The sequence below is a fragment of the Anguilla rostrata genome, unplaced genomic scaffold, assembly GCF_018555375.3.
Source record: "Anguilla rostrata isolate EN2019 unplaced genomic scaffold, ASM1855537v3 scaf1011, whole genome shotgun sequence".
Lineage (NCBI taxonomy): Eukaryota > Metazoa > Chordata > Actinopteri > Anguilliformes > Anguillidae > Anguilla > Anguilla rostrata.
Window position 1 is genome coordinate 1 of NW_026986362.1, and position 17,750 is coordinate 17,750.

Genomic DNA, 17,750 nt, shown 5'->3' on the forward strand with positions numbered 1-17,750 from the left:
TGCAGTAAGAGGATGAGTTTAACTAGAAGCTCTGTCTCCATGTGCTGTGAGTTAGAGCTGCAGTAAGAGGATGAGTTTAACTGGAAGCTGTCTCCATGTGCAGTGAGTTAGAGCTGCAGTAAAAGGATGAGATTAACTGGAAGCTGTCTCCATGTGCAGTGAGTTAGAGCTGCAGTAAGAGGATGAGTTTAACTGGAAGCTCTGTCTTCATGTTTTGTTCACAGGGTCCAGGTAGAAAGAGCAGGATCACCTGTACCCAGCTGTCTGTCTATGAAGAGTGAAAAATCAATGGATCGTCCAATCAAGTTCAGAGGAGATTTCACAGGTGATCAAAGGTAATTAAAGAGGTTCAAATTGACACTACTTTTTAATCATACTTCAATGTTACTGGCACCATTCAGTTGCAGGTGAGCTGTCTTATACAACATTCAGATCTGCAGTAACTAAGAGCTGCAGTAAGAGGATGAGTTTAACTGGAAGCTCTGTCTCCATGTGCTGTGAGTTAGAGCTGCAGTAAGAGGATGAGTTTAACTGGAAGCTCTGTCTCCATGTGCTGTGAGTTAGAGCTGCAGTAAGAGGATGAGTTTAACTGGAAGCTCTGTCTCCATGTGCTGTGAGTTAGAGCTGCAGTAAGAGGATGAGTTTAACTGGAAGCTGTCTCCATGTGCACTGAGTTAGAGCTGCAGTAAAAGGATGAGATTAACTGGAAGCTGTCTCCATGTGCAGTGAGTTAGAGCTGCAGTAAGAGGATGAGTTTAACTGGAAGCTCTGTCTCCATGTTTTGTTCACAGGATCCAGCAGTCACTAAAGTCCAGCTCTTTTGAAGAGAAGAGTTCAGATAAATTATCTTCCGCAAAAAAGGTATGAGATCTTTTTTAATTAGTTATGTGTTTTATTTGTGCAGTAAATCCATTTGAGTATATATAATGCCTATATAATTTAGTGTAAGGATAATGTTTACTAAGTGCCTAACATTGCCCTTAACATTAATAACATATTGCACCTTTTTTATATTATTCATGACCATCTAAAGTGGAATAACATATGAACACAATAAACCAGCTTTTTACTTAAACATTTAAAAAATGCAATAAAAAATGCTCTATTTTAATGATCTTAGCGCATGGTCTAAAGTGCATGGTACAAGTGCATTTAGGTTGTGTCCAAACCCACTTATACTCGTTTAACAGTGGATTATTTGAGCGCAATGTAAGGCACAAGGTTCCAATGGGCTGATCCTACTGTCTTAATTTATAGGTGCGTCCTGGGCATAAACATGTGTTAAACCAATCAGCATATCATCTCACATTCCTTATAAAAGCCATCTGCACTTGCACCTTGGTGGATTGATAATATAATGGTGGATTTTAAAAGTCTTAGATAAAACAGATTTACCTCCATCATAAAAGATCTGTTTCTGTGCGAGTCCATTAAAATTCGGAGATCTAAAAAACGACCATCATGCTCAGTGAATCCCGCAGAACATATTTGAAAATAAATCATAAAAAGGTGATTCAAAATGTTGAAATAAATGCAGTATTCGCTGGGCAATGTTGTGGATTTTTTAAATCAAATGAACCATTCTGTCTGCATAACAGGCTGTAGATGAAGCGGCTCTTCTGCCAGCTGATTCCTCCTCGCCCGTGCTGCTGGGGTATCTCGGTTCATTAATGTGCATCAGCACATACAGTTCAGCATCCCGCCTTCTAAAGTCCTATAATGTGTCCTCATTTATGTCTGAGACATCCATGACTTTGGCAACGTTATACAACACACAACACGACACAAACAATATTCAGGCCTTCTGGGGACTGTATTGTAAAGTTCCACCTGACTTATGCAAACATCTGAAGTGCATTTTCAGCATTCCAAATGTCCTCTCTATTGGGCTACAGTGCATGGTTTTGTGAGTTTTCGATTGAATGACTATTCACGCACTCTATTATATTATCTTCAGCCATGTCTTTAACGGATAGCCATTGTCCCCTAACAGCCACCCCTCCAGGAGTGGGATTCCCCCAGAAGACTGCAGGTATGACTGAGTTGGCCAATATAAAGTAGTCATGTCTTTATCCAGGATAATCTGCAAATACATGTGTAACCATACAAGTCACATCACAAAATGTCAATGTTACGGTTCACATGTATTATGACCTATTTATTTGTCATGTGTTTGTAAACACCTCACAGCTAGACCAATGAGGGTTTGTAGCTGGAGGGGAAGGCACCGCATGTTTTCCTTTGGCTGGTGTGAGTCAAAACGGAGATGTTAGTTATTTTTCCTCTGTTCGTAAGAACAGGGCACAATTATAATTAAGAATGCACTGGTTCCGTTCCCACGGGTTAGATATGAAGGCGTTGCTTCATATCCCGCTTAAAACTGGCCTGAAACGGATCAGTAGCATTCTGGTTACTCTCCGTTCGCAAACGGGGCTATGCTGTCATCAGAGATATATCTAATCTGTCGCCGGACTGTCAATAATCCAATGGGAGCATCAGAATATTCACAAATGCGCAGAACAACACATCAAATATATCCATAACCACAGCAAGTAAGCGTAACAGTTACTAGGTTTTACCCTCATGATGATCTGACTCCATATTGAATTATAATTTAAAATTTGGGTTTAACTATACGTGGAACTTGGGAGTGATTACACTCGACTCTATCTTGTGCCATCATTCCTCAATATATGCTCCCGGGTTTAGCACTATTGTTAAATCTCAGTTCGGTGAAGAATCCAGAGGGTAGGAGGCTGACCACCATAATACATGCCTTCCTTTCATGGATAGTGCATCGATAGTTATGAGCCCAGGACGGTGCGTATCTATCGGGCTCCTTCAGGCGAATTTGACAAGAACCGGCGTATAACGCCCAAGGGTCCTCTTAAGTCAAAACACCAGAACCAATACCACCAATCCCGTTAGCGGGCAGATCGTGGTCGCCTATCTAACTTGAAAACCCCACTAAAGACGTTCGCTGTACTAGACCCCTGATCAGTAGGTCCTAGTCATAATTGTCCCCCTGAGTATTTAAGCGGAATTTCGGCTGAAAAGAAGATAAAATGAATTAGAGTCATGAAGACCACGCAAGTTAAAAATAAGAAGAATTTATTGAACAGGCAGGTAGGTCATTAGCTTCAAATTCAAAATCAATTATAAGGTTTAAAAAACATAAATACAGAGTAAAAAGTTCTTACCCAGCCTGTTTAGCTACACACAAAATCAAAGTCTGCGCGGTGTGGGAAGTCGATCGCGATCTTCCTTGTCTATCTACACACAGAGCACAGATTATGCGCAACGTGGGGAAGTCGTTTACGATCTTCCTTGTCCAGCTACACACACAACACAGAGTCTGTGTAGTGCGGGAAGTCGATTACGATCTTCCTTGTCTAGCTACACACAGAGCACAGAGTATGTGCAATGTGGGAAGTCAATTACAATCTTCCTTGTCTATCTACACACAAAACACAGAGTATGTGCAACGTGGGGAAGTCGTTTACGATCTTCTTTGTGCATCTACACACACAACACAGAGTCTGTGTAGTGCGGGAAGTCGATTACGATCTTCCTTGTCTAGCTACACACAGAGCACAGAGTATGTGCAATGTGGGAAGTCAATTACAATCTTCCTTGTCTATCTACACACAGAGCACAGAGTATGTGCAATGTGGGGAAGTCGGTTACGATCTTCCTCGACAGGATTGTCTCCCTTCCTTTTATGCCAAATCCCACGTTTGATCTGGCGGCATTACCATAAATTAACCTGGCCGAATCATAAATCTCGAATTTCGGCCCCCACCCTTTGGAGGCTGCTGTTAAAACAATTGGTGGGGAAATGGGGAAAAGGAGATGATTACCAGAGAGGACATTCCATTGTGTTAGTTTTTTCCTGAGTTTCGGTAACTATGTTTTATTAAATTCTATTTGGTATGAAACATATTTCATTCAATTGGTTGAATGAAATATGTCAAGTGGATGTAATATTATGGTGCAGTTGTCATGAAAATACCCTTTTGTTTAACCATTGTACATGCAATCCATGTTATTATTACATAAGGCATAATACAATAATATAATGAAAACATGTGTATGGTTTGTACGGTTTTCCGGGGTTTGTAAATAGGATAAACAGATGGTTTAAAGTCCAGATCCAGAAAAGAAATAAAAAGTGTAATGGCAGAGGGGCCCACATAAGGGCACTGTGGGTGGTACTGTTAAGCGCAGTTGCCCCACCATCTTGCCAGAGGCCGGGTGATCTTAATGACCCTTAATGGCAGCCAACACATACCCCCACAACCATAGACAAAGAGACCAGTTCCCCTTATCTTAGTTGTGTCCAGATGGCAACATTCCAGAGGCCTGGTGATTGTCTTAATGACCCCCAACACACACCCCCACAACCATAGACAAAGAGACCAGTTCCCCTTATCTTAGGTGTGTCCAGAGGGCAACATTCCAGAGGCCCAATGGCCTGCTCATCCCGAGGAAATCCGAGTAACTTATTATTTTATCACACGGCTCTAGGTTCTTTGAAGTCCAGTGATGAGTCTCAGCCTGCAGGTTCATTCAAATGCCAGCCTTTTCTGGGTCCCAGTTTGATTTCCCTCTTACATGTTCATTTATTATTGTGATGCAGCACACCTCTTCATGTGTTTATTTCACACTGATACAGCACATGTCTTCATGTGTTTATTTCACACACTGATACGGCATACCTCTTCATGTGTTTATTTCACACGGATACAGCACACCTCTTCATGTGTTTATTTCACACTGATACAGCACACCTCTTTGTGTGTTTATTTCACTCTGATACAGCACACCTCTTCATGTGTTTGTTTCAGTCTCTCCTGCGCACTCTGATGAAGTTAATGAAGGATAACAAGTTGAAACGGTTTAAGAGCCACCTGAGACAGGATTTCCCAGAATGCTTTACGAGTTTGCCTGAAGATTCGACTGTGCTGGATAAGTTTATGACACGTATGAAGAAATTGTTCAAGAGAGAGCAGGAGGATCCTGAGGCCCTGTACATAGTTGAGAAGATGCTGGAGACCTGTGGCAGTGAGAGGTCTCTGAAGATCACACTCCACATCCTGAGGAGAATGAAGCAGACGGATCTTGCCGACTCACTGGAGAGAGATGAACAGCACAGTAAGAGTTTTCCCTCACTGCTACTGTGTGTCCATTAGAATTCTGAACTGAGTTTAGATAGCAAATCTAACAATGATTTATAGCATCTACACTTTCATAATAGTGTTTTACATTGACAATATTACATATACAAAATGCCACAAATAACATGTATACAAAGGCATTTACATTTATTAAAATATTGCCTCAAGCAGTGATTACGGGGACAAGTAAATAAACAAGATTAAATGTCCTTGAGGGGGGTTTAAATCTTTTGCTCAAAAACCAGTAACTAGACCACTGTCCCAGCAGACAGATTGCCCTGAGTTTGTATCCAGGAATCAAACTCAGCAGTCAGTATAAAAGTATTAGATTATAAGGACTTCCGGGTGTCCCACGCTGTAAAGAAGCTCGTTCCAAAAGCAAAAGCATGACCCTGCAATGGGGTGTTTGAGTTCTACTTGTGCGCCTGCAGATGTGCAAACCAAGAATATGATGACCCCTTTATCCTACCCTATTTATTAATTATCAGTTAATTCGCCAAATTCATTGATCGGTCAGTCTACAGAAAACTGAAGGAATCAACCAACAAGTCAAAACAAGGGTTTTACGATTAGCTAATTGAATTTACTACAAAGCAGTCAAATAGATTAATGCGTTGAAATCATACATTCCTTATTGAATGCAAGCTCACTACTTCTAAATTACAAAACAGAAGACATACAACAAAACATTAAACGATTATGAAATACCAGAAAAGAGAGAGAGAGAGACGGATAAGCCAGACCTCGACAAAGTGCTATCCACTTCCATCGATATATTTTTGTGTTTTCTCTGAAACTGAGACTTTGAATAAACTGAATAAAATAGCTACATGACAACTGAGTGAAATATATCCGATTTGTGTGTGTGCGGTTCCAGCAAATCACTAAAGCTGCGCGTTCTCTGAGGAATTGATAAGAGGAGAGTGATGGTGCATATTGCACTTTGCATTTCTTCAACTACTTTTTCTGTTTTGCGTTTTGTCATGCACATTTTAGCGCTTTTCTCAGTGTTCCTGTAATATGCCTCGATACATTTTCCCTTAGCCTATATAACAAAACCGCTAAAAGTTAGAAATGCAAATGTTAAAATTGATTCAGTTGTGTACTTTATTTCAAGAAAATAGTTTTGCAGTGTACGGTTTTGTAAGCGGTAGTACGCAGTAAAACAACAAGGCCTTACTAGAGTTAAATTATTACAGGTTGTTGGCTAATGACACACCCAGCACTGGCTCATGTGACTCTAAAATATCTGACCTGCCCCCCAACGAGTGTTTCAAGCAACTTTCAGTATAGCAAGGGATGTTGTGTGTCCCCAATGCAGACTGCCCCCAGCTCATGTGCAGGAGCTTGTCTTTACAAAATAAAACTTGTGGAAGTTTGAATAAAGCATAATGGCTGAAGATGTATTACACCCCTGGAAGCTTTTCGGTTTTTTCTTTTCTTTACCTAAGCTTATGCAAACAAACATACAGCTAAAGAGGAAAGAAAAAATATTAACAAACAAAAAAAAATCAAAACATTTTAGGCTAGCATTATGTTTATTTTTTTTCCATTAGGGGTTCATTGAATACAGTAGTTAATAACCAAGATGAGAAACAATTTTTTAATCATAAAAGCATTTTTTCAGTTTAATTGGCTTCACTGTCCCTTAGGTAGGGGTGGTGGGGTTTATGCAGTTTGTAAGAGTAAGAATGGGTACTATGTTTTGATTCATGAAATCATTTTTCCTATGTCCTATTAACCTATGTTAAATGATACCTGGTCTGGCACCTGCGTTTTCAATACAGTGATTTAGGGTTTCATTTGATGCATTTGCCTCTACGGCAGAGGTTCTGCCAGCCAGAGGGAAATAGGCTACTTGCGGGGTTCCGACAGTAGGAGGCAGCAGACTGTAACTTTTTATCTATGTTTTTTCCTCAGACACAGCTTCCATCATTCTGCATTGAGAAATTGTACTTGATGTCACACTGCGTTGTATTTCGGGGTGACTGGCCATCTTTAGAGAAACGCTGAGCTCTGTGGCTTTGAGATATCATTCGGACGCTATTTGGGAAAAATAAAGCCCCAGCTAATAGTGGCCTGGTATCGGGTACCATACTTTAGGATAGTGGTCAGCGTAGTCGCCATTCAAGTATTTTATGGATCCGATCCCTAACTCTCTTGTCATATTGTAAGTCTGCAATATAAAACCTGTGTAAGACCCTGGTCAATCCCGTTTTGTCGATTTTTCAGAAAACATATTTTTACAGTTCATTTTTCATGTTCAATGTCAGAAATGTTTCAGCTATAATCAAATAGCAACATATAAATTGTTAACTTGCCAGAAAATAACAGCAGTTTTCTTTAATATGATTCCAAAAATTAGCTTCCCTCTTCCATGCAGCTAGTCACTCTTGTTGGAGGGATAGCTACACATCATCAGACACTGGCAGTAGGTTGGGAACTCAGAATCGAAAAAGTGTGTTCTCCTTTTCACCATAATGAAAAAAAAACCCATTTGTGTTCATTCAATCAAAAACGATTATAGCGAGAGTGACAGTGACACTGATGCTCGTGCAGCAAGAAATTCAATTTCAAGGATGGAATGTATGTAATACTGTGTGAGGGGTGTGTTACACACTGTGATAAAGGCGTGTATTACTGTGTGAGGTGTGTAACATACTGATAGAAGTATGTAACACTATGATACTGTATGTGTAAAATACTGTGAACACTGAGTGCATTAATATTTTTATTGATTGTTTCTTCTTAAAATCTGTTAATTGAAAGGGAAATTTTAATCTTATTTTAAACAGTTATTTATCATATTTCCTCTTTTCAGATGAATCCATAAAAAGAGCCCAGCAGGAACTGAAAACTCATCTGAAGAAGCAGTTTGAATGCATATTTGAAGGTTTAGCAAAGCAGGGCAACCAAACCCTTTTGAATGATATCTATACAGAGCTCTACATCACAGAGGGGGGAAGTGGGGGGGTTAATAATGAACACGAGGTCAGACAGATTGAGACAGCATCCAAGAGACAAACCACACAGGAGACTGCAATCCTCTGCAATGACATCTTTAAGCCTTTACCTGGACAAGAGAAACCCAGAACTGTGCTTACAAAGGGCATCGCTGGCATTGGGAAAACCGTCTCTGTACAGAAGTTCATTCTGGACTGGGCAGAAGGAAAAGCCAATCAGGACATTGATTTCATCTTCACTCTTCCTTTCCGAGATCTGAATTTGAAGAAGGAAAAAGCATTCAGTCTAATGCATCTTCTGCAGCACTACTTTCCACAAGTGAAAGAGATCAAAAGTGTTGAAGGTGATGAAGTCAAAGTGGTGTTGATCTTTGATGGTCTGGATGAGTGTCGACTTCCTCTAGATTTCCAAAGCAAAGAGATCTGCCATGATGTAACAGAGTCATCATCAGTGGATGTGCTGCTGACCAACCTCATTAAGGGGAATCTGCTTCCCTCTGCTCTCCTCTGGATCACCTCCCGACCAGCAGCAGCCAATCAGATCCCTCCTGAGTGTGTCCACCAGGTGACAGAGGTACGAGGGTTCAATGACCCACAGAAGGAGGAGTACTTCAGGAAGAGAATCAGAGATCAGAACCTGGCCAGCAGTATTATCTCACACATAAAGTCATCCAGGAGTCTCTACATCATGTGTCACATACCAGTCTTTTGCTGGATTTCTGCTACTGTTCTGGAGACAATGTTGGGTGAAACAGAGAGTGGAGATCTGCCCAAAACTCTGACTGAAATGTACACGTACTTCCTGCTCATTCAGACTAATGTGAAGAATCAGAAGTATCATGGCACTGATGAGGCAGACTCAAAGAATATGTCAGCATCAGATACAGAAATCATCCTGAAACTGGGGAAGCTGGCTTTTCGACAGCTGGAAAAGGGCAATCTGATATTCTATGAAGAGGACCTGAGAGAGAGTAGCATTGATGTTAGTGAAGCTTCAGTGTACTCTGGGGTGTGCACAGAGATCTTTAAAGAGGAGTGTGGGTTGTATCAGGAGAAGGTCTACTGCTTTGTGCATCTGAGCATTCAGGAGTATCTGGCTGCCTTGTTTGTGTTTCATTCATGTGTAAATGAGAACAGAAATGTACTCAGAGCAGAAGAATCAAAACCTCACAGTGACAGAGTGCAGCTGTCTGAGTTACACAGGAGTGCAGTGGATCAGGCCTTAGAGAGTAAGAATGGACACCTGGACCTTTTCCTCCGATTCCTTCTTGGCCTCTCTCTGGAGTCCATTCAGTCGCTCTTAGGAGGAATATTGACGGAGACAGGAAGCAGATCAGAGAGCATTGAGAAAACAGTCCAGTACATTAAGGACAGGATCAGAGAAGAGTCTTCAGCAGATAGGACCATCAATCTGTTCCACTGTCTCAATGAACTGAATGACAACTACCTAGTGCAGGAAATCCAGAATTCCCTGAGATCAGGAAAACTTTCTGAAAAAGAGCTGGAACCAGACCAGTGTTCAGCTCTGGCCTTTGTGTTACTGATGTCAGAGGAGATCCTGGATGAGTTTGACTTGAAGACCTACAAAATATTAGCAGCAGGTCATCAGAGACTGGTACCTGTAGTCAGGAACTGCAGGAAGGCCATGTGAGTATTATGTCATTAATAATGTAGATGATTGACCACATCGTTCCCCACTTTCAATTTCTAGTAAGAATAAAGTGCAATCAAGGCAAGTGAAAATTTGGTTAAAAAATAAGATTTCTGAATCAAGATGTTTTAACTAGTGCCCTCATTTGATGTTTTATATCCAGAACATAAGAAGCATCAAATGCAAAACCTCATCACTTATCATATATTTAATTTAATTTACTATTACTATTTACTTATTTAATACATTTACTAATTATTTGCAAAGATAGAAATTGTGAAATAAATAAGGAGTTTATTGATATCAGAGTTATCTGATAAATCAACCTTTATCAGAACATATAATTCAAGCAGATTAAAATGAAGAGATGCTATATTAAGTTACAAGAAGAAAAGGTGCCCTATTTTGGTGACAGCACAGGCACAAACACACCTGGAATTGTTTGTGTCATATTTTTCACTTTCACCAGGGTTCTTAGTCTTATGGTCTGTGGTTAATTGTTGTACGTCGCTCTGGATAAGAGCGTCTGCTAACTGCCTGTAATGTAATGTAATGTTAATCTGGTTGTGTCAACATGGGTTTGTTGGTGCAATCGGGGATGTGCCAATAGAAACATTCGGCACTGTGTTAGTTTGGTGTTGAATAATGCGTTTGCAGTTAAACCAACCCATACCAGGTTTTAACTTGTGCTATTTTGGCATCATAACTGTGCCACACATGTGAGTCCATAAACACATAACACAGATACAAGAAATATTTTGTTTATTTCAGTTGAACTATTTTAAAGGAAAGCTGTATTCCGTTATGCAGTCCAATGCTGGCTATTTGGGCAGTGGAGTTAATTGTGTAAACTACTTGAATGAGACAGGTGGGAGACCGGCTTTACACCCCTCGGATAGTGTTTACAATGAGCCCAGAACGCAGTGGAAACTTGCTTTTAATCATGTGTTTGGCTGGGCTAGGTCAATGATTGAGTGGACCTATGGAATGTTGAAAATGCATTTTAGAATGTTGGATGGACCGGGTGGAACATCACTGTACAGCCCTCAGAAAGTCAGTGCATTCTTTGTGGTGTGCTGTGTTCTACACTACATAGCCATATGCCATGGATGTGACATAGACCTCACAGAGGACACATTACAGGACTTTCATACGCAGAGAAGCAGAGTCGCATGTGACAATCACTACAGATATTACAGAGCACAGAGTGCATGAGAGAGCAGGGACTGGTTGCCTGTGGAGCCGTTTCACTAGTGAGTGTTCATTCATCTTATCAAGTGCATGTCTGAAATGAATGACACTTAGTTGAAGTAAATAATTTTTTTGTTTATTTTAAATAGTGGTATGAAACAAAAATTGACAGCAAAGAAACAAAAAAGCTATAGTAAATCCAGACAAAATGCTTCATTCCTGTCCTCTGGTGCACAAGCGCGATGCCTGCCTAGCTGAAACAGTAGCGGCAGCAGCAGGATGGAGAGGCCGACTGGAGGCTGTCTCTGCCAGCTGCCTCCTGCTCCTGGCCAGTCTGGGAATATTCTCCCTGCGGAACTGTTCTTGGGAACACAACCATTTATTATGCCTCTTAGCACTGGCATATGAACAGAAAATACACTGTTTTTGTTTAAATATTAACAAAATAATGAATCTAAACTATTCAGTTTCATCTTCATTGGTTTGTAGAGGTCCTCATAATGGTTTTAATTGTTCATAATGTTGGGCAGAGAAAATTCTCCCCGTAGAATAACCAGCACGGCGAGGTATATCCATGTAAGAAATAGGATTTATTTCTGCAGAAAGAGTCCGGAACCTACACACAACACGATGGATAAGCCTGAACTGAAGAAAGCAGGGGCAGTCCCTGCTTTCAAAAGCAAAAAGTGTTTTAACAATAACATACATAATTCTACATCTGATTGGCACAAACAACAAGATGGACAAGTCCGGTCCCTGCTTTAATTAGCAAAAAGTGGTTAACAATAACATACATAATTCTACATCTGATTGGCACAAACAACAAGATGGACAAGTCCGGTCCCTGCTTTAATTAGCAAAAAGTGGTTAACAATAACATACATAATTCTGATTGGTACATGGTTAATACATATGCATATCGTAAGCTTTCACAAAGTAAATGTTTGGCTGTGTCTAGTTATATAGCATGAATACTGAATAAGCACACGGTGACCTCTTAGTCTTCAGTGTTACATAAACAAGCTTTATATTAGATATAATAGTTTGGTCTTTATCGATCGGTTGCTTTCAGAGTCCTGGGCAGCATGGTGTCATAGCCGGTTCCTCCCTGGCAGGATGGCAGGGGGAGGATAAGTAGGAAAGCCAAGCTCTCCAGAGCTTACATAAGAGACAGAGTTAAAGAAAACCAGACACACACATAGACACACACACACACACACACATACAGACAATATTTTTAACTTCTTGTTGTCCTTGGGAGGTTTGGTGCCTGGAGACGGAGGGGCCCTGCTGCAAGGCCTAGGAATTTCGTGTTGTACAGACTTCTAGTTATACTAGAGAAAACTCTCCTCCCTTCAGTAGAGATGATCACAACATGCTTGCTCTTCAAAATACTGCAGTTGGAGAGTGTAGCACAGACATCTTCCTCAGAGCATCATCAACCTTAAAATCCTCAATTTCACTCCTCATTGCTGAACACTATCATTGGCACATTTCCCATATCAGATACATGCTTCATGTATACCTAATATAATAATACTATAATATATTAACTCTTCTTTGCAGACTGAACAACTGTGAACTCACACAGAAGTGCTGTAATATTGTGGCCTCAGCTCTCCAGTCATCAAACTCACCCCTGAGAGATCTGGGCCTCAGTTACAATAACCTGGGAGATTCAGGAGTGGAACTGCTCTGTGCTGGACTGAGGAGTCCAAACTGTAGACTACAGAGACTGGGGTGAGTAGTGCTGTGTACTGTGTAATCTTAACACACCTGGAATTGCTTGTGTCATATTTTTCACTTTCACCAGGGTTATTAGTGTGAGGTGGTGGCACCTCTCTCTATGATTTCTGCGGGTTAATTGACCCTGACGAGGGGCAGGTGTGTGAGTACTATGGTGAGGTGATGGCACCTCACAGGTATTTGTCTGAGCTAATTGTCCCTGATGAGGGTCAGGTGTAGGAGGCCTATATGTAGCCCCTGATTTCTGGGGTTCAGCGCAGACTCATTGTTTGTCAGACTCTTAGTGTGTAGGGGTGTGAGAATCGGCAGAAGTTACCGTGTTGATCCTATCTGCCTGATTTGATCACCGTTTAGTTTCTTCTCGAGTTGTTTATCTCTCTGCGCTGTGGAGGACATTTTGCCCTCGTCTCTTTAGTTTTCTTTTTGTTTTCTACCCGCCAGGCTGCGAATATCCTTTTTCTTTTGTAAGTGACCCCACTCTGTTTTTTCTAGTGGGGGTTTTCTTTTTGGGCAGCTACGCTGCGGCGGTGTTTCATTTCTTTTAGTTTTCTGAGCCCGCTGACAGAAGTTTCAGTGAGTGGAGAGAGCGATTACTTCGCTCTTTATTTGGTTTTTCCCCTTTCCTTTCTATCGCTCAGCGATTTGGTGGTTATCCCTCAGGGTTCACTTTTAGATCCCCTTGGTCCGCAATTGCGTCCCACCCTCCTCAACCATGACAATTAGTTTTATGGTCTGTGGTTAATTGTTGTACGTCGCTCTGGATAAGAGCGTCTGCTAACTGCCTGTAATGTAATGTAATGTTAATCTGGTTGTGTCAACATGGGTTTGTTGGTGCAATCGGGGATGTGCCAATAGAAACATTCGGCACTGTGTCAGTTTGGTGTTGAATAATGCGTTTGCAGTTGAACCAACCATACCAGGTTTTAACTCGTGCTATTTTGGCATTATAACTGTGCCACACATGTGAGTCCATAAACACATAACACAGATACAAGAAATATTTTGTTTATTTCAGTTGAACTATTTTAAAGGAAAGCTGTATTCAGTTATGCAGTCCAATGCCAGCTATTTGGGCAGTGGAGTTAATTGTGTAAGCTACTTGAATGAGACAGGTGGGAGACCGGCTATACACCCCTCAGATTGGGATTGGGATTGGGATGGCAGGTATGCCATTCCGCCAAGTTACGCCTTGGCGGGGGCATGCCCCATACCTATACAGCACCGAGAGTTTGGCACTTTTCAGGGTTCCCCACAGAAATAGCCACAACAGCCACAGACACTCAGCCCTTAAAAACATTAAATTCTGTACATTCTGACCCCATTTCAACAGACAGATTTCATAAACAACTTCACATGTCCACACAATAAAGCCCCAAACTAAGGGGATTTTGCGTTTTTCTCCTTCTCATTCTTATTTTTCCTGCCGCCTATCCCACTAACAACATGTCTCCCCATTGGACATTTTACAGACACCAGCCAAATCCTCACCCTCACGACCCAATCAAAAACTTGCATACACACGCAAAATACCCATACCTTTTTATTCTGAAACATTTCCATTTTGAACAGCTAATCTGTCTGTGGCCTAGTGGGTAAGGTACCAGTCTGGGGAACATGGGGTTGTAGATACAAACCCAGCAAGGGACATGTTTCTTTAACCTGCTTTTACTCTCACTAATAATTGTCTACTATTTCTCAATTATTGCTTTTGCACCATATCTACCCGCGGTTCACGGAACGTATACACTGTATTATGACGTACCGTCTGCACCTTCAGTTATTAACCGGCTACAATATTGCAAAGCCATATGGATTCAATGGGAGCTCTTTTGTGCTTACTGGCCTGTGTTCTTCTTTAAAACCACGGACAGGTTTGCTAATGATATTGCATAGCTATGCCATGGTGCTGCACTAACAAAGTCACAGCCTGGTAAACCTCCGGTTGAAGGATTGAATCCCGCCTCGCCCTCAGGCAGAATTTCCTCTTTTACACTAACGTTTTCTTACGCTTTTATATTTTCTTTACCAAAACTCACTCACGGCCACTCATACAAACAATTACTACGTATGTACGTTCTGCAACTCCCCATTAAAACATTACATTTAAAACCATGACTCATTCATAAATATAACTACTAGTACTAAACATCAAAAAAGCACATTCGTGTAATCCACTTCACACATTACTTAATACTTCTATACCGACTGTTATATATACCATTCCAAAAGGAAACTAAGCACGCTCATGGTCACTTTATTTACTCTGCACTATAGTCTGTGATCATGTCAACCTTCACCTACATGCCCATTCTGCTAAAAACATATTGTTTCAACTACGCAACTTCATCATTTCATCCTAATTTCTCTCTCACTCTTGTCATTTTCTCATATGCAAAGCCTACTGGGACATATGCGTCTGCTCCTATTCTCCACTATCAAGTTTTCCGGTTCTAGTTTAGCAAAACAGCGAACAGGATTCCCACCTGCAGATAAGCCTATCAAAATGCCTTATAAACCTTACAAACACTGAAAGTGCATCTCCACGAAGTAACAGGCGACGGAGCAGGAAAGTATCGTACACAAGTTGCGACCTAGGCAGCTCTAATTCTACGGGCTTGCTGAGTCTTTTCTCAATCAAGGCTTGTTGGATAGCCATCAAATCCATGAGTACATACATGCCATATTTCACCTACGTTTCTGTTGCGTTTATTGGGATGGCAGGTATGCCATCCCGCCAAGTTACGCCTTGGCGGGGGCATGCCCCATACCTATACAGCACCGAGAGTTTGGCACTTTTCAGGGTTCCCCACAGAAATAACCACAACAGCCACAGACACTCAGCCCTTAAAAACATTAAATTCTGTACATTCTGACCCCATTTTAACAGACAGAATTCATAAACAACTTCACATGTCCACACAATAAAGCCCCAAACTAAGGGGATTTTGCGTTTTCTCCTTCTTCTTCTTCTCTTTCTTCTTCTTCTCATTCTTATTTTTCCTGCCGCCTATCCCACTAACAACATGTCTCCCCATTGGTCATTTCACTGACACCAGCCAAATCTGCACCTACACGACCCAATCAAAAACGCGCATACACAAGCAAAATACCCATACATTTTTACTCTGAAACATTTCCCATTAAAACAGCTAGTTCGCCTGTGGCCTAGTGGGTAAGGTTACAGTCTTGGGAACACGAGGTCGTAGGTTCAAGCCCAGCTAGGCTTTAACCTGCTTCAACCCTCACTAATAATTGTCTACTAGCCTACTTATCAATTATTGCTTTTGCACCATATTTACCCGCCGTTCACCGTTCAGTTAACCGGCTACAATATTGCTAAGCCATATGCATTATGACTTACCGTCTGTACGTTCAGTTATTAACCGGCTACAATATTGCTAAGCCACATGAATTCAACGGAAGATCTTCTGTGCTTACTGGCTTGTGTTCTTCTTTAAAACCACCGGCAGGTTCGCTAATGATATTTCACGCATTGCATAGCTATGGCATGGTGCTGCACTAACGAAGTCACAGACTGGTAAACCTCCGGCTTGAGGCTGGAATCCCGACTCGCCCTCAGGCAGATCATTTCCTCTTTTACACTAACGTTTTCTTACGCCTATATTAGCTTTACCAAAACTCACTCACGACCACCCATATGCATTTCATCACGGCAAATGTATTCCTTTTATTAAAAAGTTACACCAGTTCACCACTGTGCCATTTCTACTAACTATATTTCTTCACTTGGCTACCGTACAAAACTTTCATATCAGCAAACGCCACGTTTCTATTTCTACATTCATGTTACCTCGCTCTGTTCTCTATCTAGCCACATAGGCTACAGACAATTACTACTTATGTACATTCTGCAACTCCGCAGTTTGAACAGCTAATCGGTCCGTGGCCTAGTGGGTAAGGTTTCATCCCGGCAAATATTCCTTTTATTAAAAAGTTACACCAGTTCACCACTGTGCCATTTCTACTAACTATATTTCTTCACTTGGCTACCGTACAAAACTTTCATATCAGCAAACGCCACGTTTCTATTTCTACATTCATGTTACCTCGCTCTGTTCTCTATCTAGCCACATAGGCTACAAACAATTACTACTTATGTACATTCTGCAACTCCAGAGTTTGACCAGCTAATCGGTCCGTGGCCTAGTAGGTAAGGTTACAGGCTTGAGAACACGGGGTCGTATGTTCAAGCCCAGTTAGGAACACGTTTCTTTAACTTGCTTCGACCCTCACTAATAATTGTCTACTACTTTTCAATTATTGCTTTGCACCATATCTACCCGCCGTTCACCGTTCAGTTATTAACCGGCTACAATATTGCTAAGATATATGCATTATGACTTACCGTCTGTACGTTCAGTTATTGACCGGCTACAATATTGCTAAGCCATATGGATTCAACGGAAGCTCTTCTGTGCTTACTGGCTTGTGTTCTTCTTTAAAACCACCGGCAGGTTCGCTAATGATATTTCACGCATTGCATAGCTATGGCATGGTGCTTCACTAACGAAGTCACAGATTGGTAAACCTCCGGTTTGAGGCTTGAATCCCGACTCGCTCTCAGGCAGATCATTTCCTCTTTTACTCTAACGTTTTCTTACGCTTGTATTTGCTTTACCAAAACTCACTCACGGCCACCCATATGCATTTCATGACGCAAATGTATTCCTTTTATTAAAAAGTTACACCAGTTCACCACTGTGCCATTTCTACTAACTATATTTCTTCACTTGGCTACCGTACAAAACCTTAATATCAGCAAACGCCACGTTTCTACATTCATGTTACCCCGCCCTGTTCTCTATCTAGTCACATAGGCTACACACAATTACTACGTATGTACGTTCTGCAACTCCGCATTAAAACATTACATTTAAAATCATGATTCTCTCATAAGTATAACTACAAGCACTGAACATGACAAAAACTCATGAGTGCAATAGATTACAATACAGGCAAATAACGTGTGCGATGTTATTTAACCCCCCACTTCAACAACTA

The 17,750-nt window shown here is 41.1% G+C and overlaps 1 protein-coding gene across 4 annotated transcripts in view; it reads left to right on the plus strand.

Moving 5' to 3' along the window:
- The first annotated feature begins 202 nt into the window (after window positions 1–202).
- LOC135247001 (NACHT, LRR and PYD domains-containing protein 3-like) overlaps window positions 203–17,750 on the plus strand; it is a 37,484-nt gene continuing 19,936 nt past the window's right edge. For 2 of the 4 annotated variants that reach the window (XM_064320286.1, XM_064320287.1), the window contains exons 1-5: window positions 203–335; window positions 792–861; window positions 1,994–2,032; window positions 4,848–5,154; window positions 7,999–9,787. In XM_064320286.1, the coding sequence (XP_064176356.1) occupies window positions 271–335; window positions 792–861; window positions 1,994–2,032; window positions 4,848–5,154; window positions 7,999–9,787 (2,270 nt within the window). In that variant the 5' untranslated portion in view covers window positions 203–270. Of the gene's footprint in view, window positions 336–791; window positions 862–1,993; window positions 2,033–4,847; window positions 5,155–7,998; window positions 9,788–12,548; window positions 12,723–17,750 lie in introns of all 4 variants that reach the window. The other 2 variants (XM_064320284.1, XM_064320285.1) reach the window with 2 other exon arrangements.